Below are 27,583 nucleotides of genomic sequence, written 5' to 3'. Positions count from 1 at the left end.
CTTGTTCCTGTAGTTTTATTGTTAATTTGATTATTATATCTATCAACATTAATTCATGATGAAAACCCAATATGGGTGAATTCATTCTTTAGGAACTTTCTTTTGTTTGTTTATATATTCAGAAGCGCGCGCGCGCACACACACACACACACAGACACATAAACACACACATATAGAAAATAGCGAGCTGCTTTCAGACGAAGCTGCCAGACGTGATCTGAAATCTGAGGAAAATAACACTATAAAAAAATCAAACAAGCGGAGGAGTAGATGAGCGTCAGTGCAGGGCAGGAAAATTATAACTGGAACTAATAAACTGCTCACTAAGCCCTGCCCCTTAGTTACTGTTGCTATGTCTGTCAATCTCTGTTCTCACACAGTTTAAATTCATAACGACGGATTTGATCATCACAATCCTAAAACAATGATCCATCCTGTTATAACCAGGTTCATTAATGTAGCTACAATGCTAATCAAGCTAATGCTAGCTCAATCAGTTCTCCAGCTGATTTTATTTTTACAGCAGAGTGGTTTTAAGTTCGAAGGTGTTACCTGTCTCACCTTCAAGCCAGTATCAGGTCCAACACTGGCACAAGAATCATCTTAGAAGTATTTAATAATATTTCTCATTTTTCATTTCCTGGAAAAAAAATTTTTTTAAAAGGGATATTTGCATGAAACGCTCTGCTAACGGCATCATGCTGACTTAAAATATACATTTGATGGCTACATGGTATCATGCTAACAGAGGAGGCTATTGCAAACTGTCTTGGCTATCGTGAGCTGATCAGGATCAGGACAGAGCCGCTGATGTTAGCGTAAACTCTGATAGCATCTCTTCCACACAGTGAGCAAAACTGCTGATGTTGTTGTTTTAACTTGTAACACAACAAACTTGAGTTGTTGGCTTATGCTATGCTAACTCTTAGCCTAAGAGGTAATACTCAGTTGCACTGTTGGTAGTCAGATAGCTAGCATACATGCTAATGACGGCAATTTCAGTTACTGCAGATACAAACTGCTCTAACAGTGACAGACCTGCCTCACACTGATTGGACATCAGGACTTGGGGGAGGGGCTTAGCCAGCAGTCAGTTTTACAGAGTAAATCATAAACTCATTGCTGCATTGATTTTCAAACAAACATCAATTGTGAACAAAGTTTGTTTGGTTGTAAACTCATGATTGGAATAAAACGGATGCTCTGATTCAAAAAATATCAACAAACAGTAAAAACACCCCAAAGAAACAGCTCCCCCCCCACACACACAGCAGGAAAACGGTGAATACATCAGAGTAATCTATTACTGCAACACTCCTCCTCCTCCTCCTCCACATCATCATCATCATCATCATCATCATCATCATCATCTCTACAAACTGAACCACCTGTATCAGAAACTACAGACAGCTGATCTCAGGTCACTTATTGCTGATGACATATTTCATATTGCCATCACTGAGGACGTCATGTACCCACAATCCTTTGCTTCATAAACTCAGCTAGCAGTGATTTTGTTCTCATGGTTTTATTTTAATAAGGTGGCCCATTCTCTCCTTCAGTGGTTCTGTCTGTTTTTATTGTTATTAATACTGAATGTCTTACTGTCATTTGTTTGCGGGACAAATAAAGATATTGTGATTCTGATTTTGGGAAGACGAGTCAGCACTTTGTGGAAGCTAATGGAGAGGAGTTGGGTTCTGTACAGCCTCAGTGTTACTGATCCGGGCAGGTTATACGATAATTTGAATTTATCAGCAGTTCTGGACTTCTGGGCAACACACACCCACAGTTCTTCAATCGGTTTGGGTCCAGACAGAAAATGTGCAAATTAAATCTCGGGCCAAACATGTTGGAACAAACACAGATGATCAGAGTTCTGACCATGAAGCGTTCCTGGCCATTTTATTAAAGGAGTAGTTAAACATTTACCTGGTTCTGTTCAAAACCAGCCAACCAGCAGCTCTGAAGTCACTGATTGGCTCATGGGTTAACCCACTGCAGATGTCATTTGTCTGCAGGGTAACGAGCTCAACAGAACCCTCTGTGAACCAGTCAGCTGATGGATCTGCACTGTGATGTCCACACTCATTTAACAGACAGGTTCATAAGAACTGTTACAGCTGCTGTCTTGATGCTAAGCTAAGCTAACCTGAGAGTCTGAACATGTGACGAGTAACAAAGCTAATAAATGCTGAACTTGTCCTTTAACTGTGTGACCACTGTCGTCTGGTGGAGTTTCTCTTTTGGCATAAACACAAAATGATTCATAAAAAACTAAACGCTCATTAAAACCTCAAGCAGAACCTCAAGCAGAACCTCTATCAGAGTCTACAGTGATACAGTGAAACTCTCCTCCTCTCATGCTCCTCCTCCTCCTCCTCCCCTCCTCCTCCTCCTCCTCCTCCTCCTCCCCCTCCTCCTCCTCTCATGCTCCTCCTCCTCCCCCTCCTCCTCCTCCTCCTCTCATGCTCCTCCTCCTCCTCCTCCTCCTCCTCTAGGCATCAGCATTGCCGTTCTCCTCTGGCTGCAGCTGCTCCTTCTCAGTGCAGTCCTCCTGTGGGGGGCGCACTCTCTTAAAGAAACCCAACTGAACAGGAACAAGAAGAAGAAGAAGAAGAAGAAGAAGAAGAAGAAGAAGAAGAAGAAGAAGACAAACAGTCTAGTTTTAAATTATTCATCATGCCACTGAAACATCATATACAGTAAATTTAAACTACTACATAAGAACTCTGTACTCTAATTACTTCAGAGTACTCATTTCTGTAAAGTTACTTTTTGTGACTGTGTTTTTAAAAGTTTCCAACAGTCAAAATCCAGTAAAAGTAAAGACATGGTGTTAAAATATTACTTTGCTAACAGTACTGGAGTAAAAGTAAAACAGTATCTGATATTAAATGTACTTAAGTATCAGTAATGTAACTGATCCATATATCACGTGTGTGTAAATTGAGTCAGCTGATCACAGTCATGTAATCTGTAAAGTAGCAGAAAAACTGTACTCCAGCACTTTACCTGAGTAAAAGTACTTAGTTACATTCCACTGTGAGTGTCTGACCTTGTACATGATGAAGATGAGCAGAGCCAGCAGCAGCAGTCCAGCCAGCACGGCCAGAGCCACGACCCACCCAGGGATCGGCACCACAGGCTCGGCCACCCACACCACCGACACACTCACCTGAAGTCACACACACACACACACACACACCCCAGCAGCATTATCACAGTTGGTTTTGACGTGCACGAAACAAACAGGGACGGTTTGATAGAGAGTGTGTGTGTGTATCTTACAGTGGTACTGTTGGACGGTAGCTCTGGCTCCAGGTTCTTGTAGGGCATCTCAATGACAGTGAAGGAGGCTGTGGATCGGACCGCGTATGATCGGTTCTGATTCTCAGTCTGAAGTACACACACACACACACACACACACACAGGTTCAGTCAGATGACACAGACATCTGTAGCTCCTGTCTGCATTGTAATCTACATGTAATAGATTACTCTGATACTGAAGAAAACTCTGACCACCTTTTATGTGTCATAAGCAGGGTGGGAATTTGGTCATTTTAGGGGCGAGGCCATTTGGCCTTCACTTTTTTTTTTTTTTGGGGCACAAAGGCCATTGAGTCAAATTTGTTGATTTACCTTTCAGATTGATACCATAACATCCTAATTTATAATGAGACATGAAGACATGGATTATGTATTAAAACATTTTAAATACCAATATAAAGTTAATGTTACATTAGAAAACTTTTTTTTTTAATAAAACATTTTTGTGACACCACACTGAATATTAGTGTTATTGAATATTTCACCCAATAGAAATTCCTAAAATTTATGGCAAAGCACATTTTTTCCAATCTAAAAATTGTATAATAACCAGCAGGAGACCACTGATGTGTGGAGTGATTTTGGTGACACTACACTGAATAATAGTGAAGTTATTGAATATTTTTTGCAGTATCTCTTTTCGGGGTTGCACTTTGTAGACGGTCCCTGCGCCCTCGTCTCACTGACGGCTGACCATACAGACCAGAGTTAATGTCCAGCCTGGAGGAGCGCTCGCTTTGATGAAAATACAGTTGTAGCTCGTTTTCTTCCTTACTACGGTAGGAAAGAGTCGCCGTTTGTGTTTTAACAATGTTTTGCTTATGAGTTATTGATCCAGGAAGTTCGAATCTGTTTCCAACTTTACCGGACTAAATCCTACCACATAAGTCAGTTACGTATCATAACAAAACCAGCTGAGCTCGCTTTTGCACCTGCGCTGTAAGTGTTGTTCTTCGGTTTTGTGATGCTGCTGCTGTTTTAGAGGCTTTCACGTGAGATCATCGATGTGATGATGAGACTCCACCTGCGCGAACTGCAAGCTCACTGAAGTCACTGTGAGTGACTACTGTAATTCAAGGCAAGAACACTACGCTGACCGGGCCACTGTGGTCGTACAATGATTTTTTTTTTCATGGGCCGTGGCCGCCGTGAAATTCCCACCCTGGTCATAAGTACAAAAACCAACACCTGGAACCAGTTGCCAGGCAACAAGCAGAATCCAGGAAGTTACCAGGAAACAGTTCTCTTGTGAGACTGTTGTTTTTCTGACTGATCATTAACTCCTTCAGGTTCTGCTTCAAGAATGACTCCATACTGTCGTCACATCAGGCCTGACACCAACCGCCAGATGTTTCTTTGTTTACCCTGAGGAAGTTGTTGACAGCCAGGCGGGAGTAGATGAAGAGGATGGCGTTCTTTCTCCTCTCCAGGCGACCCACCTGACACCTGAGCCTCAGACACTCTGCTGTAGAGCAGTCCTACACACACACACACACACACACACACACACACACACACACACACACACTGTTTCAGTTGTGTGTCAGATGTATTCAGATGTGGTTTCTGCTGCTTGACACATTTTGTGACGTACATTATCTGTGTGATGTCATCATGATGTACACCAACAAGCTGTAAACAAAACAACATGCAGACAACTTTCATTTGTTTACAGCTTGTTGTCTGCATCCAAATACAAACTATAACATCTCAGCTGATCCTGGACAGAAACACACCTGACCATCAAGGATCCGTTCACAGGTGTGTCTACCTGTGCTAAGCCTTGAAAGTTCAATACAAGAGTTCAATACAAGACCTGTGGGGTGAGACTGCACAGAACTGGACCAGGGATTTGATTGGCATGAGGTGTGGTCTGACATTTCCCTAGAATCGTGTCATCCAGACTACCAGCAAATCCAGTTTATTATACATCGGACATACCAGGACAGGAGGCATGACCCTCTAATTATGTTCACATGATGTGGGATTGCCCTCCTGTCACTTTATTCTGGAACAATGTCTCCCCCGAGCTATCTGCCTTAATTCATGTTACGGTGCCTGTAGCTGTTATTGCACTGATTCTGAACGAGCTGTCCACCCTTAAACTGTCAAAAATCCAAAAACTTGTGATCTTTGCTGGCTGACGGCTGCTGAGAAAATGATTGCAACTCGTTGGAAGCCACCTCACTCTTTATCCGTCAAGTCCTGGTTCCTCTACTTTTTGGACTTGGCATACCTGGAACTCTCAACAGCTCGAATTAATGGCACTTCTGAGAAAACTGTAGAAACCCGGCTCAGTATTATTGAATCTTTGAAGATATGCTGTGAACTAAAGCCTCAAGCCTTCCTACCTCAAAGTTGTCTCGTCCCTTCCATCACCTCTGTTGTGTCCTTCTGTCTCCGTCATGTCTGTCTGTATATTGTGTCTTCTGGGTCCATATATGTTCTGGTGTGTCTGTACTTTTGCCATGTGGTTTTTCATTTTTCTCACCACCCTGTCTCTCTGGTTTGTTATGTGAACCTACATGCACATTTTATTTATTTTATTTTATTCGTTTTATTTTTATTCTAGTGGTTGTGGTTGTTTGATTTGTTTTCTCCCTTTATTGTACCATATCCTCGGGCACGTTCATACCAGCATGATGAAGTCTTGCTGGTGATGTTGCTGATGAAGCTGGTCACCAGCATCCATCAACACCTGAGTCCTGTTCAGTCAGCATGTTGACCTGCCACACCTGTCAGCTGGACATCTTATCTTATCTTTTAACAAATGTGTGCTCAACATCTGAAAGAAGTAATTATTTTCTGTACATACAAAAGAAAACCATTACAAAATAGTTTACTTCATCTTGTGAGAGAAACGGTCACCAGCAACAACAAACTGCCTCGACATTCCAGAAAGATGGCGTACGAAGAGCGAGACGAAGCTACATCTTTGTACACTTCATATATGGTGAACATGACAATTACACAAACTAGATGCACAATGGAGCTCTGTCTCTCTTTCTTCTGGTGATTTCAGAGGAAAGACGTCGTCGTCCTTCTACTTCCGGCTCACGGCCCCGGGGAAAAATCTCGAGCCTGCGCAGAACGCAAAATCTGATCTGATCTGATGGAACGTATACATGCAGGAGTAATGTGACTATCAATCAATAATCTGGGTGCTTTAATCCTGCTATGAGAAATCCGATCTGGTCTGATTTTAGTCAGCCTAAGGTGTATACATGCATCTTAAAGATCCCATCATAGTCAGACTAACACAGTCATTCGGTTTTCTTGAGTGTCATGTAAACACACTGACTGACTCTGTGTCCTGTGTTGGACTTTCACAGCCAACTTCACTCCTCCTCATACTGCAATATGAAATAAGTTGAGACACATTATGCTGGTCACCAGCATCCAGCACCAAAACACAACATATGCTGGTCTGTGCTGGTTTTTGCAGCAGGGATCTGATCAGGTGAGGAGACTGACTCTTCAGGAGTGGAAGCAGCTTGGGGCGGGTTAGGGTGTGTGTGTGTGTGTGTGTGTGTGTGTGTGTGTGTGTGTGTACCAGTGTGTGCAGGTCACTCTGTGCGTCTCTGGACTCCAGGTCTCTCTTGCGGACGTGGTTTCTGTTTCGTCCCTCTGTCTCTCGTTCTCTGGGTGGAACCCCGCTGCTGGTGTTCTTCCCTGAGGAGAGTGGGTTCTACACGCGCACACACACACACACACACACACACACACACACACATTATTATAATCAATACTCATCTCAGTCTTTGATTCCTGTGATTTGTCATCAAGTTGGAAGCAGATCATTGTTCATAAAGTGACTCTCAGATATGAACATTCAACACTTTGTATTTTATAGTTTATAATATGACATGTTGTTCTGCCAGTTAAGCTTCTTTATGTTCAGTGCGTAGGTGTGCAGGTGTGTGTGTGTGTGTCCTGCTCACAGAGACGTTCAGGGGGTTGATCTCCATGTCAGTGGTACAGTTGATTGGTCCTTCAGTCTCGTAGCTGGTGATGTAGAGCAGCGAGCCGTTCTTGAACTGGTACGGCCACTCGACCTCCAGAGAGGCTTTACTGAATGTACTGGGCCCGTTGTTCAGCAGCTGAGAGCAGACACGGTCATTGATTGTTGATTGAATCAATCATGTGCTGAACACTGATGCTCCAATCTGTTAGTGAAACTGTTCAGACAGAATAACTGCAGTCTGACAAACAACACAGTCTTCTATCAAAGTGAACATTTGATTGATTATCTCAGATGTTCTACATGAAGAAGAAGAAGAAGAAGAAGAAGAAGAAGAAGAAGAAGAAGAAGAAGAACAGCTCTGGTTGTGTTTCCAGTTGGGACCTGTTCTTCTTCTCCTCCTGTTTATTACCGCGTACAGCATCTGACTGAACCACAGTGTGTTCCGTCTACTCGAGTCACTTCAGACCAGCTAATTCAAAGGTTACTATTATATCTGTGATGTGATGAAGCAGTTTCCACAAACTGGATCTGATATTATACACACAGATATAGACAGTGTGTGTGGTTGTGTGTGTGTGCATGTGCATGTGTGTACCTCGTAGACGTGAACTATCTGTGGTCCGATGTCGTCTCCCACCACAGGAGGCTCTTTAGGTTTCCAGTTAGCGATGGGAAGAAGAACCTGACTAGGAGAGGACGTCCTGAAACACACACACCAAAGATTATATAAAGAGATACCGCTAATGCAGTGTCTCTGTGTGAAAAGGGCTAGTGTGTCCGTCTGAACAGGACAAAGAACTACACAGAAATGGAGTGTGTGAGTGTGTGTGCATGTGTGCATGTGTGCATGTGTGTGTGTTACCCTCTTATGGAGACTGTAGCAAGTACAGCCAGTTTGGTGACGCTGGAGACTCGTGGACTGGTGTTGTTGAACTGATTAGAGCTGAAACAAAATCACCACCATCGTCATCATCGTCATCATCACATGTTATGTGTCAACAGACGTCAGAATAATCGTTGTGTGCTGCTGTTACAGAAGCAGCCACAGGGGGGCGCTGCTGCCTGTGAGTGTATGTGAATACTATCAGACTTGTTCTCTTCCTGCACACATCAACACTCAGAGCAGAGAAACCACAGCAACGGAGCCCCGTAATTAACATACCTCTCTACCCCCCTCACACACACACACACACACACACACACGCACACACACACGCACACACACACGCACACACACACGCACACACACACACACACACACACACAGTTTTTGTTATGTAAATGACAATCAGGACACAAACTGCTTTGCTGTCATGAATGCTGATGTGTGCAGCTCATTAACATACTCTGCTCTGATTGGACAGATTCTTCTTTATAAACACATACTGAGGGCTGTGAGTCTATACTGTGTTTTAGGGTCAGCAGCTCATTAAAGTGACTTCCTGTCAACTGAAGAAGTTTTACTTCACTTTAGTTTATGAGGAAATGAACAGAAACATCCGTCCGGCACAGAGAAGAGACTCAGCTGCTTCACTGAGATCTGAAGGCTGTTACACTGATACAACTGATCAATCAATACACAGCTGATAACTACAACACCATGTGATGATCAGAGGTCACAGAGACTGTTTCCCATCAGAAGCAGCTGTAGAACACTGGATGACTCTAATCGTTTCAGTCTGATAACATTTATAAACTCCAGAAGAGTCACAACAGTTAATAAACAGGAAGTGAGTGGATGTCATGTGACAGGACCGTACCTGACGATCTGCAGGTCAAACTTCACTGACGTGTCCTCCTCTGAAAGCTGGTGAACACTGAACCTCAGCTCTGCCACCACCTGACCAATCACAGCACAGAGACAGACAGCAGCTGACCAATCAGGAAGCAGCAGGAGACATTACAGAATATTAAAGTCCTGTGTGACGTGTCTCATCTTCAGTCTGATGGGGAACATGTTAGTCTGGTTTCGTCACAGCTCGTACACGATCCATCTCATTAAATACGACATTAACTGGTACGTAAAGTTCTGATTCTGTAACAAACTGATCTTCAGAATAAACTTCCTGTTTAAATCTAGAGCAGCTGTTTGACATCTGACTGTCAACTCCTCCGTCTGCTTCCTCTCATTTCTGTCTAACTGATCTTCATCAGTAAAACCTCAGTGAACCGATCCACCAGCAGCACATCGGTTCCGCTCCTGACAGCCAGACTGTGGCCGGATCAGTCATGTGATCACTGACCTTGGTTCCTCCCTTCATGGGGTTTCCCAGGTCACACACCACCACCTTGGTCTGGTTCTCCTTCTTGTAGAAGCAGGACAACCTGTTGAGAGTCTGGGCCAGATCAGAACCAGATCAGAGCCATATTATAAGCACGTCATAACCATAACAGAACCAGATCGGAACCAGTTCAGAATTATTTTCTGGGAAAACTTCTTGCATGAACCTGAAGGTTGCTTCAGTGTGTCTGTCAAAGTGTGTCTGGTGTGTTGATGTGAACTATTCACTCTGGACCTTGACTGGCTCTAAACTAGTTGTGATGTCATGAACGGTGCAGGTGTAGGTGTAGTTACAGGTGCAGGTATGTCCAGGTGTTACCTGAGGCAGACGGACAGTGACAAAACATGAAGAGTGCAGAGAAACGACCACATTGGGCTGCCTTCAGTGGTTCTGGGTGGAGGTGTAGCTATGTGTGTAGGTACAGGTGTAGCTATGTGTGTGGGTACAGGTGTAGCTATGTGTGTAGGTACAGGTGTAGCTATGTGTGTGGGTACAGGTGTAGCTATGTGTGTGGGTACAGGTGTAGCTATGTGTGTAGGTACAGGTGTAGCTATGTGTGTAGGTACAGGTGTAGCTATGTGTGTAGGTACAGGTGTAGCTATGTGTGTAGGTACAGGTGTAGCTATGTGTGTAGGTACAGGTGTAGCTATGTGTGTAGGTACAGGTGTAGCTATGTGTGTGGGTACAGGTGTAGCTATGTGTGTAGGTACAGGTGTAGCTATGTGTGTAGGTACAGGTGTAGCTATGTGTGTAGGTACAGGTGTAGCTATGTGTGTGGGTACAGGTGTAGCTATGTGTGTAGGTACAGGTGTAGCTATGTGTGTGGGTACAGGTGTAGCTATGTGTGTAGGTACAGGTGTAGCTATGTGTGTGGGTACAGGTGTAGCTATGTGTGTGGGTACAGGTGTAGCTATGTGTGTGGGTACAGGTGTAGCTATGTGTGTAGGTACAGGTGTAGCTATGTGTGTAGGTACAGGTGTAGCTATGTGTGTGGGTACAGGTGTAGCTATGTGTGTAGGTACAGGTGTAGCTATGTGTGTGGGTACAGGTGTAGCTATGTGTGTGGGTACAGGTGTAGCTATGTGTGTGGGTACAGGTGTAGCTATGTGTGTGGGTACAGGCGTAGCTATGTGTGTAGGTACAGGCGTAGCTATGTGTGTAGGTACAGGCGTAGCTATGTGTGTGGGTACAGGTGTAGCTATGTGTGTGGGTACAGGTGTAGCTATGTGTGTAGGTACAGGTGTAGCTATGTGTGTGGGTACAGGTGTAGCTATGTGTGTAGGTACAGGTGTAGCTATGTGTGTAGGTACAGGTGTAGCTATGTGTGTGGGTACAGGTGTAGCTATGTGTGTAGGTACAGGTGTAGCTATGTGTGTAGGTACAGGTGTAGCTATGTGTGTGGGTACAGGTGTAGCTATGTGTGTGGGTACAGGTGTAGCTATGTGTGTGGGTACAGGTGTAGCTATGTGTGTAGGTACAGGTGTAGCTATGTGTGTGGGTACAGGTGTAGCTATGTGTGTAGGTACAGGTGTAGCTATGTGTGTAGGTACAGGTGTAGCTATGTGTGGGTACAGGTGTAGCTATGTGTGTGGGTACAGGTGTAGCTATGTGTGTGGGTACAGGTGTAGCTATGTGTGTGGGTACAGGTGTAGCTATGTGTGTAGGTACAGGTGTAGCTATGTGTGTGGGGGTACAGGTGTAGCTATGTGTGTAGGTACAGGTGTAGCTATGTGTGTAGGTACAGGTGTAGCTATGTGTGTAGGTACAGGTGTAGCTATGTGTGTAGGTACAGGTGTAGCTATGTGTGTGGGTACAGGTGTAGCTATGTGTGTAGGTACAGGTGTAGCTATGTGTGTGGGTACAGGTGTAGCTATGTGTGTAGGTACAGGTGTAGCTATGTGTGTGGGTACAGGTGTAGCTATGTGTGTGGGTACAGGTGTAGCTATGTGTGTAGGTACAGGTGTAGCTATGTGTGTAGGTACAGGTGTAGCTATGTGTGTAGGTACAGGTGTAGCTATGTGTGTGGGTACAGGTGTAGCTATGTGTGTAGGTACAGGTGTAGCTATGTGTGTGGGTACAGGTGTAGCTATGTGTGTAGGTACAGGTGTAGCTATGTGTGTAGGTACAGGTGTAGCTATGTGTGTAGGTACAGGTGTAGCTATGTGTGTAGGTACAGGTGTAGCTATGTGTGTGGGTACAGGTGTAGCTATGTGTGTAGGTACAGGTGTAGCTATGTGTGTAGGTACAGGTGTAGCTATGTGTGTAGGTACAGGTGTAGCTATGTGTGTAGGTACAGGTGTAGCTATGTGTGTGGGTACAGGTGTAGCTATGTGTGTAGGTACAGGTGTAGCTATGTGTGTGGGTACAGGTGTAGCTATGTGTGTAGGTACAGGTGTAGCTATGTGTGTGGGTACAGGTGTAGCTATGTGTGTAGGTACAGGTGTAGCTATGTGTGTAGGTACAGGTGTAGCTATGTGTGTAGGTACAGGTGTAGCTATGTGTGTGTAGGTACAGGTGTAGCTATGTGTGTGGGTACAGGTGTAGCTATGTGTGTGGGTACAGGTGTAGCTATGTGTGTAGGTACAGGTGTAGCTATGTGTGTGGGTACAGGTGTAGCTATGTGTGTAGGTACAGGTGTAGCTATGTGTGTGGGTACAGGTGTAGCTATGTGTGTAGGTACAGGTGTAGCTATGTGTGTGGGTACAGTGTAGCTATGTGTGTAGGTACAGGTGTAGCTATGTGTGTGGGTACAGGTGTAGCTATGTGTGTGGGTACAGGTGTAGCTATGTGTGTGGGTACAGGTGTAGCTATGTGTGTGGGTACAGGTGTAGCTATGTGTGTAGGTACAGGTGTAGCTATTGTGTGGGTACAGGTGTAGCTATGTGTGTAGGGTACAGGTGTAGCTATGTGTGTGGGTACAGGTGTAGCTATGTGTGTAGGTACAGGTTTAGCTATGTGTTGGGTACAGGTGTAGCTATGTGTGTAGGTACAGGGTAGCTATGTGTGTGGGTACAGGTGTAGCTATGTGTGTAGGTACAGGTGTAGCTATGTGTGTGGGTACAGGTGTAGCTATGTGTGTAGGTACAGGTGTAGCTATGTGTGTAGGTACAGGTGTAGCTATGTGTGTAGGTACAGGTGTAGCTATGTGTGTGGGTACAGGTGTAGCTATGTGTGTAGGTACAGGTGTAGCTATGTGTGTGGGTACAGGTGTAGCTATGTGTGTAGGTACAGGTGTAGCTATGTGTGTAGGTACAGGTGTAGCTATGTGTGTGGGTACAGGTGTAGCTATGTGTGTAGGTACAGGTGTAGCTATGTGTGTGGGTACAGGTGTAGCTATGTGTGTAGGTACAGGTGTAGCTATGTGTGTGGGTACAGGTGTAGCTATGTGTGTGGGTACAGGTGTAGCTATGTGTGTAGGTACAGGTGTAGCTATGTGTGTGGGTACAGGTGTGGGTGTAGGTGTAGTTACCTGGCTGTGCACAGCTCCGACCCCGGTGAAGTCGGCCTGCTGTGGCGGGTAGACGTGCAGCTCCGTCTCGTACGCTCCCTCGCCCTGATTCTCTGCGCTGATCTCCAGAGTCAGAGCGTTGTCGTCACCGATGTAGATCTGCTGGTGGTTGCTATGTCAACAAAGTAACGTAAACATTTCTAACTGTAGGATTTCATCTGAGAGGTTTGAAACATTGTCACTTTGCTAAATGAAGGTATTAAGTGGGCAGGGACGTCTCCCACCTCTTCACCGACAGCCTCAGGTCAGGTTTACAGATGTTGTCGTCTCCACAGTCCAACAGGATGTGAGCCTGAATGATCGGACGAGGGAAGACGTGAGAAACAAGTAATATTATATAGTTATAATATACACATCACAGAATATTTACAGTAGAACTGACAGAAAACAGCAGCAGCAGTGTGAGTGCTCTCACACACACACATAGTTACCTGTTTGGTGACGTTGGAGGGGGCGGACATGTCGACGATGGGCTGCAGTCCGGTCCGATCTGCAGCCAGCTTATAGTCCAGACTGTACTCCATCACCACGGAGATCGGAGTGATCTTATCTCGAAACTCATCCTGAGAAACACAAGTTTACACATCAAACTCCTCCGACAGTCAGTTTCTCCTTCTTTCCCTCCTGACTCGTGTAACCTCCTCACCCTCAGGAAGACGTGCTGCTCCTCACAGGCCGGCGTCTTCCCGTTCGTCACCATCATGTTCTTGGAGTACTGGAAGGTCCGACCGTGTAGGAAGAGGACGCGCTTAGTTGCCTCCTTCTGCTTCAGGCGGTCCAACATGAGGTCCACACGGAAACCTTCAGCAGGACAATCAGATAGGAGACCAATCAGAGAGAGTGTGTGTGTGTGTGTGTGTGTGTGTGTGTGTGTGAGTGAGACTCACTGAGGGTCTGTGGGGCTCCAGGCCCGCTGGCCTTCAGACAATACTTCACCTTAAAACTGAAAACACAGACATCTCATGAGATTACTGTCAGTTGCTCAGGACGGACCGGTTCAGGAACAGAGATGTATCTGTGTAAACACGTGTAAACTCACCAGGACACCATAGTGCTGGTTCCAGGAACTGTGCAGGCCTTCTCCTCTGGGTTAATGATTTGAGGAGTGATGTCCAATGTGGCATTCACACTAACCACTGGACGAGCTCTGACACATAATAAAGAATAAATATCAAAACAATACATTTTAAAAGAACAAAATAATCTTTAATAACTACAAGAACTTGTCTTCTCTAGTTAGTGTGAATGCTGCAAGCTAACTGAAGAACTTGCGGTTGTGAATGCTCCCTGTTGACCAGCTGAAGCCAAATGCAGATGGCCATCTGTGAAAACTTTTAATAATGTACACAATATCTAAAAACTGTTAAATAATGCAGGTTTGTTAAAAAGCTAAAGCCAAACTGAATTGGTTGCTTTAATTCATTTGAAGCCATGTGAAGGTAATGAAGCTTCCTAATAGTTGGGTGAGAATGAAGCATTAAAAATAGAATATGGGCGCGCAGGTAGTCGAGTGGTTAGAGCGCATGCCACCAACACAGTGGACCCCGAAGACCTGTACTGCATGTCACACCCCCATCTCTCTCCCCTTTCAAATCTACTGTCAAATAAAGGTGTCTATGCCTCTAAAAAAAAAAAAAAATAGAATAGAAACTTTGAGCCAAACTGCAATGCAAGCTTGAATTTGTGTTGAAAAGCAGCTGATGGAGTATGAAGAGATGTTACAGTGAAAATGAATAAAATACTCTGAATCAAACTGATTTAATGATTGAAATATTTAAACAGAGTTCCTGGCTTGAATAAATGAAAAGATGAAGAAAAATGTTGGGAAATATACTGTGTGTGTTTGTGTGCGCGCTTAAGCATGGCTGTGTGTGTGTGTCATTCTTGCCAACACTGGTTTTTGAAAAATAGGGAGATTTTTTTATTCGGTGTATCGGCCCAAGGAACAAGGTTCCTTCGCCAGGTGTGCATATAAATTGTCATCATTTCTTGCCTTGTATTTTAAACCTGATGAAGGAACCTTGTTCTGAAAATGTTGTTTCTTTTATATTCAATAAAGGATTCTGTTTACCATTGAGGACAATGAAAAAATGAGCACTGTTGAAATGAGTACCAGAAGGCTAAATAATAAGGCGGTTACACTGCAATGCACTTAGTACACAGTATTTACACATCAAATTAAAAATAGATACATCCTTCCTCCCTCAAAATCCCACTAAAAATCAAAATGGCAAGTAAAGTAACCCTAAAGCCTTACAAAAAGCATGGTGGGTACTACACCGGCTGGCTCTAATGAGGAAGGTCTCGGTCCACGCTGTGTTAAATCTGGACGCATATTTATTTTTTTATTTTTCAGTTTTTCACTCTTTCTCTGACTCTATCCATCTCTGTCCAGGAGCTGAACTGAGCGGGAAGACAGAAGCCACCAGCGAGTGACTTCTTCTTCTTATCATTTCCTGGCAGTATCAACACTACTTGGCGTATCACTGCCTTCAGCGAGTGACTGAGTCACGTCACCGGCTTGACTCGCAGGCAGGCAGGCAGGCAGGCCAGGGTTGCCAGATACTGCGACAAATATCCCCCACAATCTCACTTGTTTCCTTCACAGTAAAATTGGGAGATTAACGGGAGAAATTACTGACCAGGAGCATCATGGGTAATAGGGTTAAAAATCGGGAGAGTTGGCAACCATGGTGTGTGTGTGCGTGCGCATTAAACTGACTCATTGATAAATCTGTCAATCTGTGTTGGCTCAGTTGATCTCGGGTGACACGGTGATGGTAACCGGGTTGGTCCTGGTAATGGACTGTGAGAGTTGATGTTATAGTGATTTCAGTTGAGGCTTACCTCACATTAACATGCTCCTCTCTGCAAAACAATAACTGCTATCACTCAAATAATGATATGGTAGAACTATGAGAGTCTTGAGAGCATTCTGTGAAATTTTTGTATGTGTGAAACATTTGCATTTCCTACGGTGTGAATGCTGACTGCTGAATAGGGCTGTAGCGATACACTAATCTGACGATACGACACGATACACAGCTCACGATATGATATATATCACAATATTTAGCCAACGATACGATTCACATGAATGACAGCCAAGTAAACAAAGAGTGTATTGCACAGTGTCTCTTCTTAACACACACACTGACTACAACTATCATTAAATATCTATATGTGTGGGTTTCAGAGCTAATTAAGCCATTTTTTTAATTTTATTTGGTTGTATACCTATGTTTGAATAAAGATAAAGCTGTCCTCCGAATTTTAATAAATAAAATAAAAAAATATATATTTTTTTTTACATTTTTAAATATCTATATTTGGCACCAGTGTATCGATAACGTACCTCAAGACGAAATATCGCGATATATCGTAGTATTGATATTTTGGCACACCCCTACTGCTGAAGTGACTGAATTTTTGAAAAAAGCTGAAAAGGCAGAAAGCTGAAAAGTAAGAAGGATGAAAGAGCTTAAAAAGGTGAACAGTTTCTTTAGTTGCACATATGCTGGAGCAGGAGCAGAGTGTTGAAAATGTCCCCATAAGAATGAATGGGAAAATGCTTACCAATCCCCTGCGAGTTTTGAAAAAAGTGTTATGGTTATGGCCCAAATATTATATATTATATATATTGAGTAACAGGAGACATTGCTGTCAACTCTGTGATGTCTTTTTTATTTCTTTAGAGTGAAAAATGAGGGCACCAGAGCAAGAAATAAAACAGGTACTGTCTGCTCTCATCCAGAAATTTAGGCTCAAAATTAACATTGCAGCTTATGGGGGAGTTGCTGGAGTTCTTGTCGCTCTCAGGCTTCTAGAGCCAAAACTGTAAGTCCTACATCTGATATAAGACCATCAGCTAAAAGCCAACAAGATTTCCTACATTTCTATACATACATTGTCTATGTGAAGTAAAAGATGTGGGATTCAGAATTTTCTCTCCAGTTTTCCAGCTGCTCAACTCTAGCTCGCGCAATACACACACCAAAATCCTTAAAACTAAAACTGTGATGATTTCAAATTTGTAAAATATTTTAAAAAACTGAATACACGATCAATACATGATCAATACAACGCCTCCTGCATTAACAACCAATGAGTGAACACGTCTCAGGAGTGAAGGGGTTAATCTGCTCTAAGCATCATTAAAGTGAGAAAGGAAACAGAAAGTCTTTGATATCAGAGGAGGTCCCACTCATTAAACTCCACACACACACACACACACACACACAGTAGGTTTACCTGTATAAAACAGCTTTGTCTGCTCCAAACACTCCCACTATTAAATCTGAAAGACACAACCAGCAGCTTTAATCACAGCAGCAGTTCATCCCTGCTGTATGTGTTTGTGTGTGTGCGTGCGTGTGTGTGTGTACCTGGGTAACCATTCTGGTCGATGTCAGTGTTTCCAGTCATGGAGTATCCAAAGCTGGCAGGCATGTAGCTCGAAGCCCATTTACCCTGTAGGACCTTACAGACAACAAACACACACACACACACACACAATGTATGTATTGTTGAGATGTATCTGACTACTTATATTAAATGTCACCTGGTGACCTGGTGGTGGTGTTTACCTGTGAAGGTGAGGGGTCCGGCCCCTGAGGGCGGCCATTATGGATGTAGACCAGACCATGATGATCGGGGCCTCCATACGGAGCAGAGATGGCCACATCTGGAGGAGACACGACAAGAGAATTGAGGTCAGAGTGTGTGTTTGTGTTTGTGTTTGTGTGTGTGTGTGTGTGTGTGTGTGTGTGTGTGTGTGTATGTGTGTGTATGTGTGCGCGCGTGTGCGTGTTACCATTGAATCCATCCCTGTCCAGATCTCCCAGTGCTGCGATGGCAGAGCCGTACCTGGCATACTTCTCGGACCCTGTGAGCACCTGAGCAGGGTGGAAGGAGAACCCACCCCGACCGAGGTGCACTGACACCTGGAGAACACACACACACACAATGAGGTGGTGTAGGATAATACTTTAATTTAGTTATTTTTCCTTTAATTTTCAAATGTGTGATGTTTATAGTGTCACCATGTTAGCATTAAGTGTGTTAGCATGCTAACCTGCCACCCTGCCATCTTTTTGATGTTCCTGTGTGTTCGTGTGTGTGTGTCCTACCTGTCCCACCTCCTTCAGTTTTCCATCTGAGCCTCTGTCCATGAAGAGAGGAGCTCCAACCAGCAGATCCACCACACTGGCGCGCACACACACACACACACACACACACACACACACACACACACACACACAGGTCAGAATCAGAATCAGAATTCCTTGATTTGTCCCGCAAATGGAGACATTTCTCAATAAACAATAATAATAGTAAAAAAATAAACCATATAGTAAAAAGGTAAGAAATAAAATAGACTTGTATAAACATATAAACATAAAATATTGTACAATATGAACATGTAATTATAAAGAGTGTAGCAGTATATTGCTATTTAAGTAATAATAAATATGGGTAGTAAAAAAATTGTCCAGTTAGTGGAAAACAAAAAAGAGAATTGGTTGTGCGTAGAGTTTTTATTGCAAAGTGAGTCTACTGGAGCAGGACGGACCTGCGGTACCTCTCCTTCACACATTTGGACCTGCGGTACCTCTCCTTCACACACTTGGACCTGCGGTACCTCTCCTTCACACATTTGGACCTGCGGTACCTCTCCTTCACACACTTGGACCTGCGGTACCTCTCCTTCACACACTTGGACCTGCGGTACCGCTCCTTCACACACTTGGACCTGCGGTACCTCTCCTTCACACATTTGGACCTGCGGTACCTCTCCTTCACACATTTGGACCTGCGGTACCGCTCCTTCACTCACTTGGACCTGCGGTACCGCTCCTTCACACACTTGGACCTGCGGTACCGCTCCTTCACACACTTGGACCTGCGGTACCGCTCCTTCACACATTTGGACCTGCGGTACCTCTCCTTCACACATTTGGACCTGCGGTACCGCTCCTTCACACATTTGGACCTGCAGTACCACTCCTTCACACACTTGGGGTGTATCACTAGCCCCAGTCACACTGCCGTTTGGATGCGGGGATCCTGCGCCAATTCTCCGCCTCCGTCTCTGTGTGAATCTCTCGGAGGTGGTGAGGGGTGAAATTTCACTCCGGCAGTGATCCGCCTCTGGAGGTGCATTATTGGCAAACCAAACCAGTGAGAACGGATAAGCCGGCTTCTCGTATCGAGGGCGTGTCGATCCTACAGTCTGATAACTACATTGGTCCTTCACTCAACTGAACACAGAGAAATGTCCCACAAAGCAACGTTACAGAACCGAACAACAGTAGCTGTAACTGTCTTTAGACACTTATGAGGATAACAATACCGCAGTATACAAGGAGAAGCGTCTGTTTTCCTGTCTGTCCTCCTGTCTGTCCTCCTGTCTGTCCTCCTGTCTGTCCTCCTGTCTGTCCTCCTGTCTGCAGGGTGGGAATTTTGTCATTTTAGGGGCGAGGCCATTTGGCCTTCACTTTTTTTTTTTTAGGGGCACAAAGGCCATTGAGTCAAATTTGATGATTTACCTTTCAAATTGATACCATAACATCCTAATTTATAATAAGACATGAAGACATGGATTATGTATTAAAACATTTTTAAATACCAATATCAAGTTAATGTTACATTAGAAAACAGTTTTTGAAGTAGGGTTAGGGTTAGGTGATTTTGGTGACAGTACACTGAATATTAGTGTTATTGAATATTTCTCCCAATAAAAATTCCCCAAAATTATGCCAAAGCACATTTTTTCAAAAATTGTATAGTGACCACTGATGTTTGGAGTGGTGACACTACACTGAATAATAGTGAAGTTATTGAATATTTTTTGTAGTATGTCTTTTCGGGGTTGCACTTTGTAGACGGTCCCTGCGCCCTCGTCTCACAGACGGCTGACCATACAGACCAGAGTTAATGTCCAACCAAATATGGTTGTAGCTCATTGTCTTCCTTACTACGGTAGGAAAGAGGGGTTGTTTGTGTTTTAACAATTTTTCACTTACAAGTTATTGATCCGGGAAGTTCGAATATGTTTCCAACTTTACCGAACTAAATCCTACCACATAAGTCAGCTACATATCATAACAAAACCGGCTGAGCTCGCTCGCTGTGCTGCAAGTTTCGTTCTTCCGTGTTGACATGTTGCTGCTGTTTTAGAGGCTTTCACGTGAGATCATCGATGTGATGATGAGACTCCACCTGCGCGAACCGCGGACTCACTGAAGTTACTGTGAGTGACTACTGTGCACTCGGGTGTAATTCAAGGCAAGAACACTACGCTGACCGGGCCACTGTGGCCGTACAATGATTTTTTTTTCACGGGGCATCAAGGCCAATGGGTGGGGCAACGGCGGCCATGGGCGGGTCGTCTTTAAGGCGGGTGGTCAAAATGACGTTTGACTATTCACTCTAAGAAAAAACCCACATAGGTTCAAACCATTCGAATATCTATCAGGGTTCGTACACATTTTTCAAGGTCAAATTCAAGCACATATTAAGCACTTTTAAGGGTAATTTACAAAATCTTCCAGCACCTTATCGCTGGGGTAAAATACATATCTACAGGAATATATATACTCATGATTATTTATTTTCATTTTTTATCACAATTATATACATTGTATTATGCTATAAACATCTAAAATGATGTTTCATAATAGCAAAAACTTTAGAAATTAAAGGAGAACACAGAGTTTATCCAAAAAAAGTGAAGCCACGTTCTTCAGGTACACTTGCAGCGAGACAAAGAGACATGAGAGCACCCTGTAATTTTCTTTTTTGACATTAACTTTTATAAGCTGTTCGCTTATTCATTAAAGTTTATTAATATCGAATGTGTCATCAGTCCAAATTGCATCAGTTTCACCTTCTCCTCAGCCGTCCTACTCTATTGTTACCAGGCTGCATGTGTGATGATACACACACACACACACACACACACACACACACACACACACACACACACACACACTGATTTTATTTCTCCTTGAAATAGGAAAACTATCCAGTCTGATCTCAATGTTGCCAAGACACAGAGTTATAATGTCAAGCACTTTCAAGCACTGAAACTAAAATCCAAGCACTTTTCAGACCTTGAAAACGCAACATTGAAATTCAAGTACTTTCAAGGATTTCAAGCACCCGTACGAACCCTGATCTATATTTGCGCATTATGTCAGTAACAGGAGGACAGACTAATACAACCAGACATAACTACTTGTATAGGTATTTTTGGGATACGGTCCCCTTCTTCCAATTCTTGACAAAACCCTCTGAAGCCCGTGCCATCAACGATACTGATCGGCCTCATGTCCTGCATATGAACGAAGCAAGTTTCTTCGTGCACGCCTCTTGTCGTGCTGCAGACAAAGAGCTTGATTCGGGCGGTGAGACGTGGCTGTTTAGTTGGAGGTCCAGACATCGTGGCATGCTCATTGTGTGCACATTTTCAAGATGTGCCCTCATGTTGCTAGTGGTGGAATGGTAAGCTAACTGTAGCTTACACAGCTAGCATACAACTTTATCACCAGGCTCTGCATTTTTGGGGTCTACTGACCAAAATCTGAAGTATTTCCAAACGGGGCTTTTTAGGTAGCTTGGAGTCCAAACCACTCTCTCTGCTGCTGAGTTGGGCTCTGAACTTGCTGCCATTTTGTTTTTCTCTCTGCCATCTGCATCTGCCATGGTTTTTGTCGCATCTCACTTTCAGCAGTGAGTGACGCTGTGCACGAGCGACTCCTGTGACCTTTCCCTGACCCGTCATGCAGTGCGCCCAATCGCAAAGCAGCCGCTGATGTGTTTTTTTCCACAGTCCAATATTAATTTTCACAGTCGAATCTCTGTTTTTTTTTAAATATTGGAATATATATATTCTAATTCATAATATTCTTTGACGGCCCTGGTCAGTGTGCAGCAGCTCATCAGACTATAAACTGCTGAGTCAGACAAACTCACCCGTCATTATTGACATCAGAGGCAGCAACTGAATGGCCGAAGTAGGCAGCCATCTACAACATGGAGAGGAGAGAGGAGGGTTCATTAAAGTGATCCAGATGCAGTGCTACTGAGTCAGCTTATCGACAGACACACTGGACTGAAATACCAACTGTCTGATGAAATGACTTCTGAACCACATCACTGACAGACACCAACAGAACCATGTAGGTTGTACTATCTGTTAACTGAGCAGGAGGAAACTGAAACATTGAAAGGATTCTCCAAACACTGAATTCTTCACAAAACAGAAAAAGACACAAATGTAAACATGTTATTTACACATACATACATTTCATGAGCTATAATCAGAGTAACTGCAGCAGGCGTCAGACAACAGGTTCTGTAACACTGCTATTCCTCCATGTTGCTGTGTGTCGTCTCCTTAAACATCGTATTTGATTAATTCAGTTTGTGCATTTTCGTCAGGAGGAGCTACACCACCAACACCACCACCAACCCCACCTGATCAGCCTCATACACATTGTTAGTGACTCACTGTGGCCTATGACTTCCTTTAACAAACAGCTAAGAGGACATCTGTGGTCTCTGAGCTGCTGTTGTCGGACTGTTTTGACGCTTCTTTCAGGGTTATCTTAAGGGAACAGGTCTTTGTGGGCCGCAGTGCATCACTTGACGCTGTGGCTACACAGTTCAGCCTGACCCACTTCCTGAGGAGCTCATTAAGGGTGATGATGACAGCCTCTCCTCCTGTCCGTCTGTCTGTCTCTACAGAGAAGATGTTCATGATGTTCCTCATCCTGACTGCAGTCTAGTGGTCACACAATCTAATAAACCTTAATCACAGCTCTTTATCAAATCAAACCTCAGTGTTAAAACTCACCTGAGTTCCTGTAAAGTTCACCATGGAGTCCATGTTGAGGCCGTTAAAGATGTTCACCTGAAACATCCAATAAAACACACACACATTAGCACGTGTGTAAGAGTGTGTGTGTGTGAGTGATTGTGTGTGTGTGTGTGTGTGTGTGTGTGTGTGTGTGTGTGTGCGTGACACTTACATAGCCCAGTGCTTTCTGCCCTCGAGGAACTCCAGTAACATAATCTTTGGAAAGGTGAACACATGTTTTAAATAACAATTAAAGCTTTCATCTTTCTGTTGATTGACTCATCAATTAATGGACTGACTAATGGAGTATGAAACACATCTCTATTGATCTAATAATGCCAATAACAGTTCTGTTATTCTCCTGTCCTGTTCTGTGTACACATATTCATATTTACAAAACTAAAGTTTTTAGGTTAGTACTAGTATGCTCTGATGTTGCTTGTAAAATCATAGATAACAGCCAATGATCAGAAATCATGTCTGACAGTTTGAACTCCAGTGGATACGGACAGACATGTATATATAAAGTGTGATATACAGTGTCATATATAGTGTCATATATAGTGTCATATATAGTGTCATATATATAGTGTGACATACAGTGTGATATACAGTGTCATATATAGTGTCATATATAGTGTCATATACAGTGTGATATATACCGTCATATACAGCGTCATATATAGTGTCATATACAGTGTCGTATAGGGGTGGGTAATCAGTCCAATTTCCCAATTCAATTCGATTCGGATTATTGAAGTCTCAATTCGATTACAAATCGATTTTTGATTATTAATGATTATCCATTCAATTTTCGATTATTAACAATTATTGATGTTCCATTTAACCTCAGTCAGCTGCTGAATTATTTTACTTCTCTTTTGAGTAATACCTCACAGCACCTTCAATTATAAGCATTGTACTTGACGAGAACCAGGGCGTGTTTCTCTGTTCCCCACTCGTCTGCCATTGCTTTGAGAAACTCACACATATTTGTGCCTGTGTGGCTATCATCCATAGCTCTCGTCTGAAGTATGTAGGACATTAGCTTCCATTAACTGCTGACATAATGAGCTGTAACGGTCACATATGAGACTGTAGCTCTGGATGTCCAGGCATCGCACATTATTGCTACCCTGTGAGCAGAGTTGAGGGACTCTTGCACGGAAATGATTCTCCTTGTAATGATTTGGAATCGATTTAAGCATGAAAAAGCTCCGGGATGGAATAACATATCTTGGCTCCAGACTGTGGACCATGTAGCGGAAGCCAGTAAGAGGACGACTCCAGTTTGTATTACAATAAAAAATTTTTTTTTAAAAAGTTTTCTTTTTTTTTTTTTTAAATCGATCTTTGGAAATTTAATAATCAACTCATAATCGTCAATATTAGAATCGCGATTAATCAATACTACATTTTTTTCACCAACCCTAGTGTCGTAAATAGTGTTGTATATAGTGTCATATATAGTGTCATAGTTTTGTATACAGTGTCATATATAGTGTCGTATACAGTGTCATATATAGTGTCTTATACAGTATCATATATAGTGTTGTATATAGTCTCATATATAGTGTCTTATACAGTGTCATATATAGTGTCATAGTTTTGTATATAGTGTCATATATAGTGTCATAGTTTTGTATACAGTGTCATATATAGTGTCGTATACAGTGTCATATATAGTGTTATATATAGTGTCATATGCAGTGTCATATATAGTGTCTTATACAGTATCATATATAGTGTTGTATATAGTCTCATATATAGTGTCTTATACAGTATCATATATAGTGTTGTATATAGTCTCATATATAGTGTCTTATACAGTATCATATATAGTGTTGTATATAGTCTCATATATAGTGTCTTATACAGTATCATATATAGTGTTGTATATAGTCTCATATATAGTGTCTTATACAGTATCATATATAGTGTTGTATATAGTCTCATATATAGTGTCTTATACAGTATCATATATAGTGTTGTATATAGTCTCATATATAGTGTCTTATACAGTATCATATATAGTGTTGTATATAGTCTCATATATAGTGTCTTATACAGTGTCATATATAGTGTCATATACAGTGTTGTATATAGTGTCATATATAGTGTCATATATAGTGTCAGATACAGTGTTGTATATAGTGTCATAGTTTTGTATATAGTGTCATATATAGTGTCATAGTTTTGTATACAGTGTCATATATAGTGTCGTATACAGTGTCATATACAGTGTCATATATAGTGTTATATATAGTGTCATATATAGTGTCTTATACAGTATCATATATAGTGTTGTATATAGTCTCATATATAGTGTCTTATACAGTGTCATATATAGTGTCTTATACAGTGTCATATATAGTGTCATATACAGTGTTGTATATAGTGTCATATATAGTGTCATATATAGTGTCAGATACAGTGTCATATATAGTGTCATATATAGTGTCATATACAGTGTCATATATAGTGTCATATATAGTGTCAGATACAGTGTCATAGTTTTGTATAGTGTCATATATAGTGTCATATATAGTATCATATACAGTGTCATATATAGTGTCATATATAGTGTCATATACAGTGTCATAGTTTTGTATAGTGTCATATACAGTGTCATATATAGTGTCATTTATAGTGTCATATATAGTATCATATACAGTGTCATATATAGTGTCATATATAGTGTCATATACAGTGTCATAGTTTTGTATAGTGTCATATACAGTGTCATATATAGTGTCATATATAGTGTCATATATAGTGTCATATACAGTGTCATATATAGTGTCATATATAGTATCATATACAGTGTCATATATAGTGTCATATATAGTGTCATATACAGTGTCATAGTTTTGTATAGTGTCTTATACAGTGTCATATATAGTGTCATATATAGTGTCATATATAGTGTCATATACAGTGTCATATATAGTGTCATATATAGTGTCAGATACAGTGTCATAGTTTTGTATAGTGTCATATATAGTGTCATATATAGTATCATATACAGTGTCATATATAGTGTCATATATAGTGTCAGATACAGTGTCATAGTTTTGTATAGTGTCTTATACAGTGTTCTATATAGTGTCATATAAAGTATCATATATAGTCTCATATATAGTGTCTTATACAGTGTTCTATATAGTGTCATATATAGTATCATATATAGTCTCATATATAGTGTCTTATACAGTGTTCTATATAGTGTCATATATAGTATCATATATAGTCTCATATATAGTGTCTTATACAGTGTTCTATATAGTGTCATATAAAGTATCATATATAGTCTCATATATAGTGTCTTATACAGTGTTCTATATAGTGTCATATATAGTATCATATACAGTGTCATATATAGTGTCATATACAGTGTTGTATATAGTGTCATATACAGTGTTGTATATAGTGTCATATATAGTGTCATATACAGTGTTGTATATAGTGTCATATACAGTGTTGTATATAGTGTCATATACAGTGTTGTATATAGTGTTACAGTATGTATATGAAGGTGACTTCTGTTCTCACCTTCCACTCCATCATCGTTGAAGTCTCCGACTGTCACAGAGTATCCTAATCAACACACACACACACACACACACACACACACAGGTTAACACTCATCCACATGATGTTATAGTAACTGTGGTAGTCTGACTGAGAGGATGTTAAAGAACATGTCAGAGTCACAAACAAATACGAGTATTCATTCTACATGAACTATCACATTCTCCATCTTCAACGTGTACAAAGAGAACGACTTGAGGCACTAATGATCTTTGACTGCATGTATGACAGCCTGTCCTCCCTCCTCTTTTCATCATGTTTAAACATTCAAAGGTCGAGTTTTGAGTGTGACCTGCTGCTCAGACTGGAAAGAACCTGACATTCACTTGTGATTTGTGGTTTTATAAAGAAAACTTTTTTGACCTTCTCGTGTATTTCTGATTAATATTTGCTTTTTCTTAATTGATAAAAACTATTAAACGGCTCTTTCAGAACATGCTGGAATTACTTCAGACAATCTGTGATTTCAGCTGGTCTATCAGCTCCATGGACGTCTCTATACTGAGTCACATGTTCAGATGGATCCTTTAAAGAAGGCTAACTGGTCAAAACACTGATATGATTTAAACTAAAGCAGCAGACCAGAGTCTGTGTGTGTGTGTGTGTGTGTGTGTGTGTGTGGTGTGTGTGCGTGCGTGCGTGCGTGCGTGCGTGTGTGCTCACCAAGGTAACTGTCGTCGTACTGAGCACTGGCCGACTTCGTGGCCTGTGTGTTCGCGTACGGTGTGATGAAGCCTTGGTCCACACGGGTGAAGATCTCCGACACATCATCAGAGATCAGCTGACCTGGAGACAGACAGAGAGAGGAGGACAACGTCAGAGAACAGAGGAGAACAGAGAAGAACTTTAGAGAACAGAGAAGAACTTTAGAGAACAGAGGAGAACGTTAGAGAACAGAGGAGAGAGAACAACAGCAGGCGGAGGACAACAACAGGAGGAGGACAACAGGACAAGAATAACAAGAGGAGGAGAACAGAAAGAGAACATGTGATTTGTGTTCACAGGCTGTTTATAAAAACACACAGGTTATAATTAAAGGAACCA

At 42.2% G+C, this 27,583-nt stretch overlaps 1 protein-coding gene across 1 annotated transcript in view; it reads right to left on the bottom strand.

Annotated features, from left to right (window-relative positions):
• Positions 1 to 2,452: 2,452 nt before the first annotated feature.
• itgav (integrin, alpha V) overlaps positions 2,453 to 27,583 on the bottom strand; it is a 44,543-nt gene continuing 19,412 nt past the window's right edge. The window contains exons 7-32 of the mRNA XM_030429015.1: positions 27,203 to 27,325; positions 26,501 to 26,545; positions 23,121 to 23,164; positions 22,946 to 23,002; positions 22,063 to 22,115; positions 18,216 to 18,291; positions 17,900 to 18,029; positions 17,673 to 17,770; positions 17,472 to 17,565; positions 17,338 to 17,383; positions 14,126 to 14,233; positions 13,974 to 14,029; positions 13,733 to 13,887; positions 13,518 to 13,649; positions 13,311 to 13,378; positions 13,048 to 13,198; positions 9,540 to 9,632; positions 9,057 to 9,136; positions 8,159 to 8,239; positions 7,892 to 7,997; positions 7,274 to 7,432; positions 6,886 to 7,020; positions 4,697 to 4,810; positions 3,292 to 3,399; positions 3,059 to 3,178; positions 2,453 to 2,590 (exon numbers count right to left, since the gene is read on the bottom strand). Of these exons, the coding sequence (XP_030284875.1) occupies positions 2,498 to 2,590; positions 3,059 to 3,178; positions 3,292 to 3,399; positions 4,697 to 4,810; positions 6,886 to 7,020; positions 7,274 to 7,432; positions 7,892 to 7,997; positions 8,159 to 8,239; positions 9,057 to 9,136; positions 9,540 to 9,632; positions 13,048 to 13,198; positions 13,311 to 13,378; positions 13,518 to 13,649; positions 13,733 to 13,887; positions 13,974 to 14,029; positions 14,126 to 14,233; positions 17,338 to 17,383; positions 17,472 to 17,565; positions 17,673 to 17,770; positions 17,900 to 18,029; positions 18,216 to 18,291; positions 22,063 to 22,115; positions 22,946 to 23,002; positions 23,121 to 23,164; positions 26,501 to 26,545; positions 27,203 to 27,325 (2,525 nt within the window). The 3' untranslated portion in view covers positions 2,453 to 2,497. The remainder of the gene's footprint in view (positions 2,591 to 3,058; positions 3,179 to 3,291; positions 3,400 to 4,696; positions 4,811 to 6,885; positions 7,021 to 7,273; positions 7,433 to 7,891; positions 7,998 to 8,158; positions 8,240 to 9,056; positions 9,137 to 9,539; positions 9,633 to 13,047; positions 13,199 to 13,310; positions 13,379 to 13,517; positions 13,650 to 13,732; positions 13,888 to 13,973; positions 14,030 to 14,125; positions 14,234 to 17,337; positions 17,384 to 17,471; positions 17,566 to 17,672; positions 17,771 to 17,899; positions 18,030 to 18,215; positions 18,292 to 22,062; positions 22,116 to 22,945; positions 23,003 to 23,120; positions 23,165 to 26,500; positions 26,546 to 27,202; positions 27,326 to 27,583) is intronic.

The sequence above is a fragment of the Sparus aurata genome, chromosome 9, assembly GCF_900880675.1.
Source record: "Sparus aurata chromosome 9, fSpaAur1.1, whole genome shotgun sequence".
Taxonomy (NCBI): domain Eukaryota; kingdom Metazoa; phylum Chordata; class Actinopteri; order Spariformes; family Sparidae; genus Sparus; species Sparus aurata.
The sequence above is the reverse complement of the archived record's forward strand: the minus strand, read 5'-3'. Positions and strand labels throughout refer to the sequence as shown.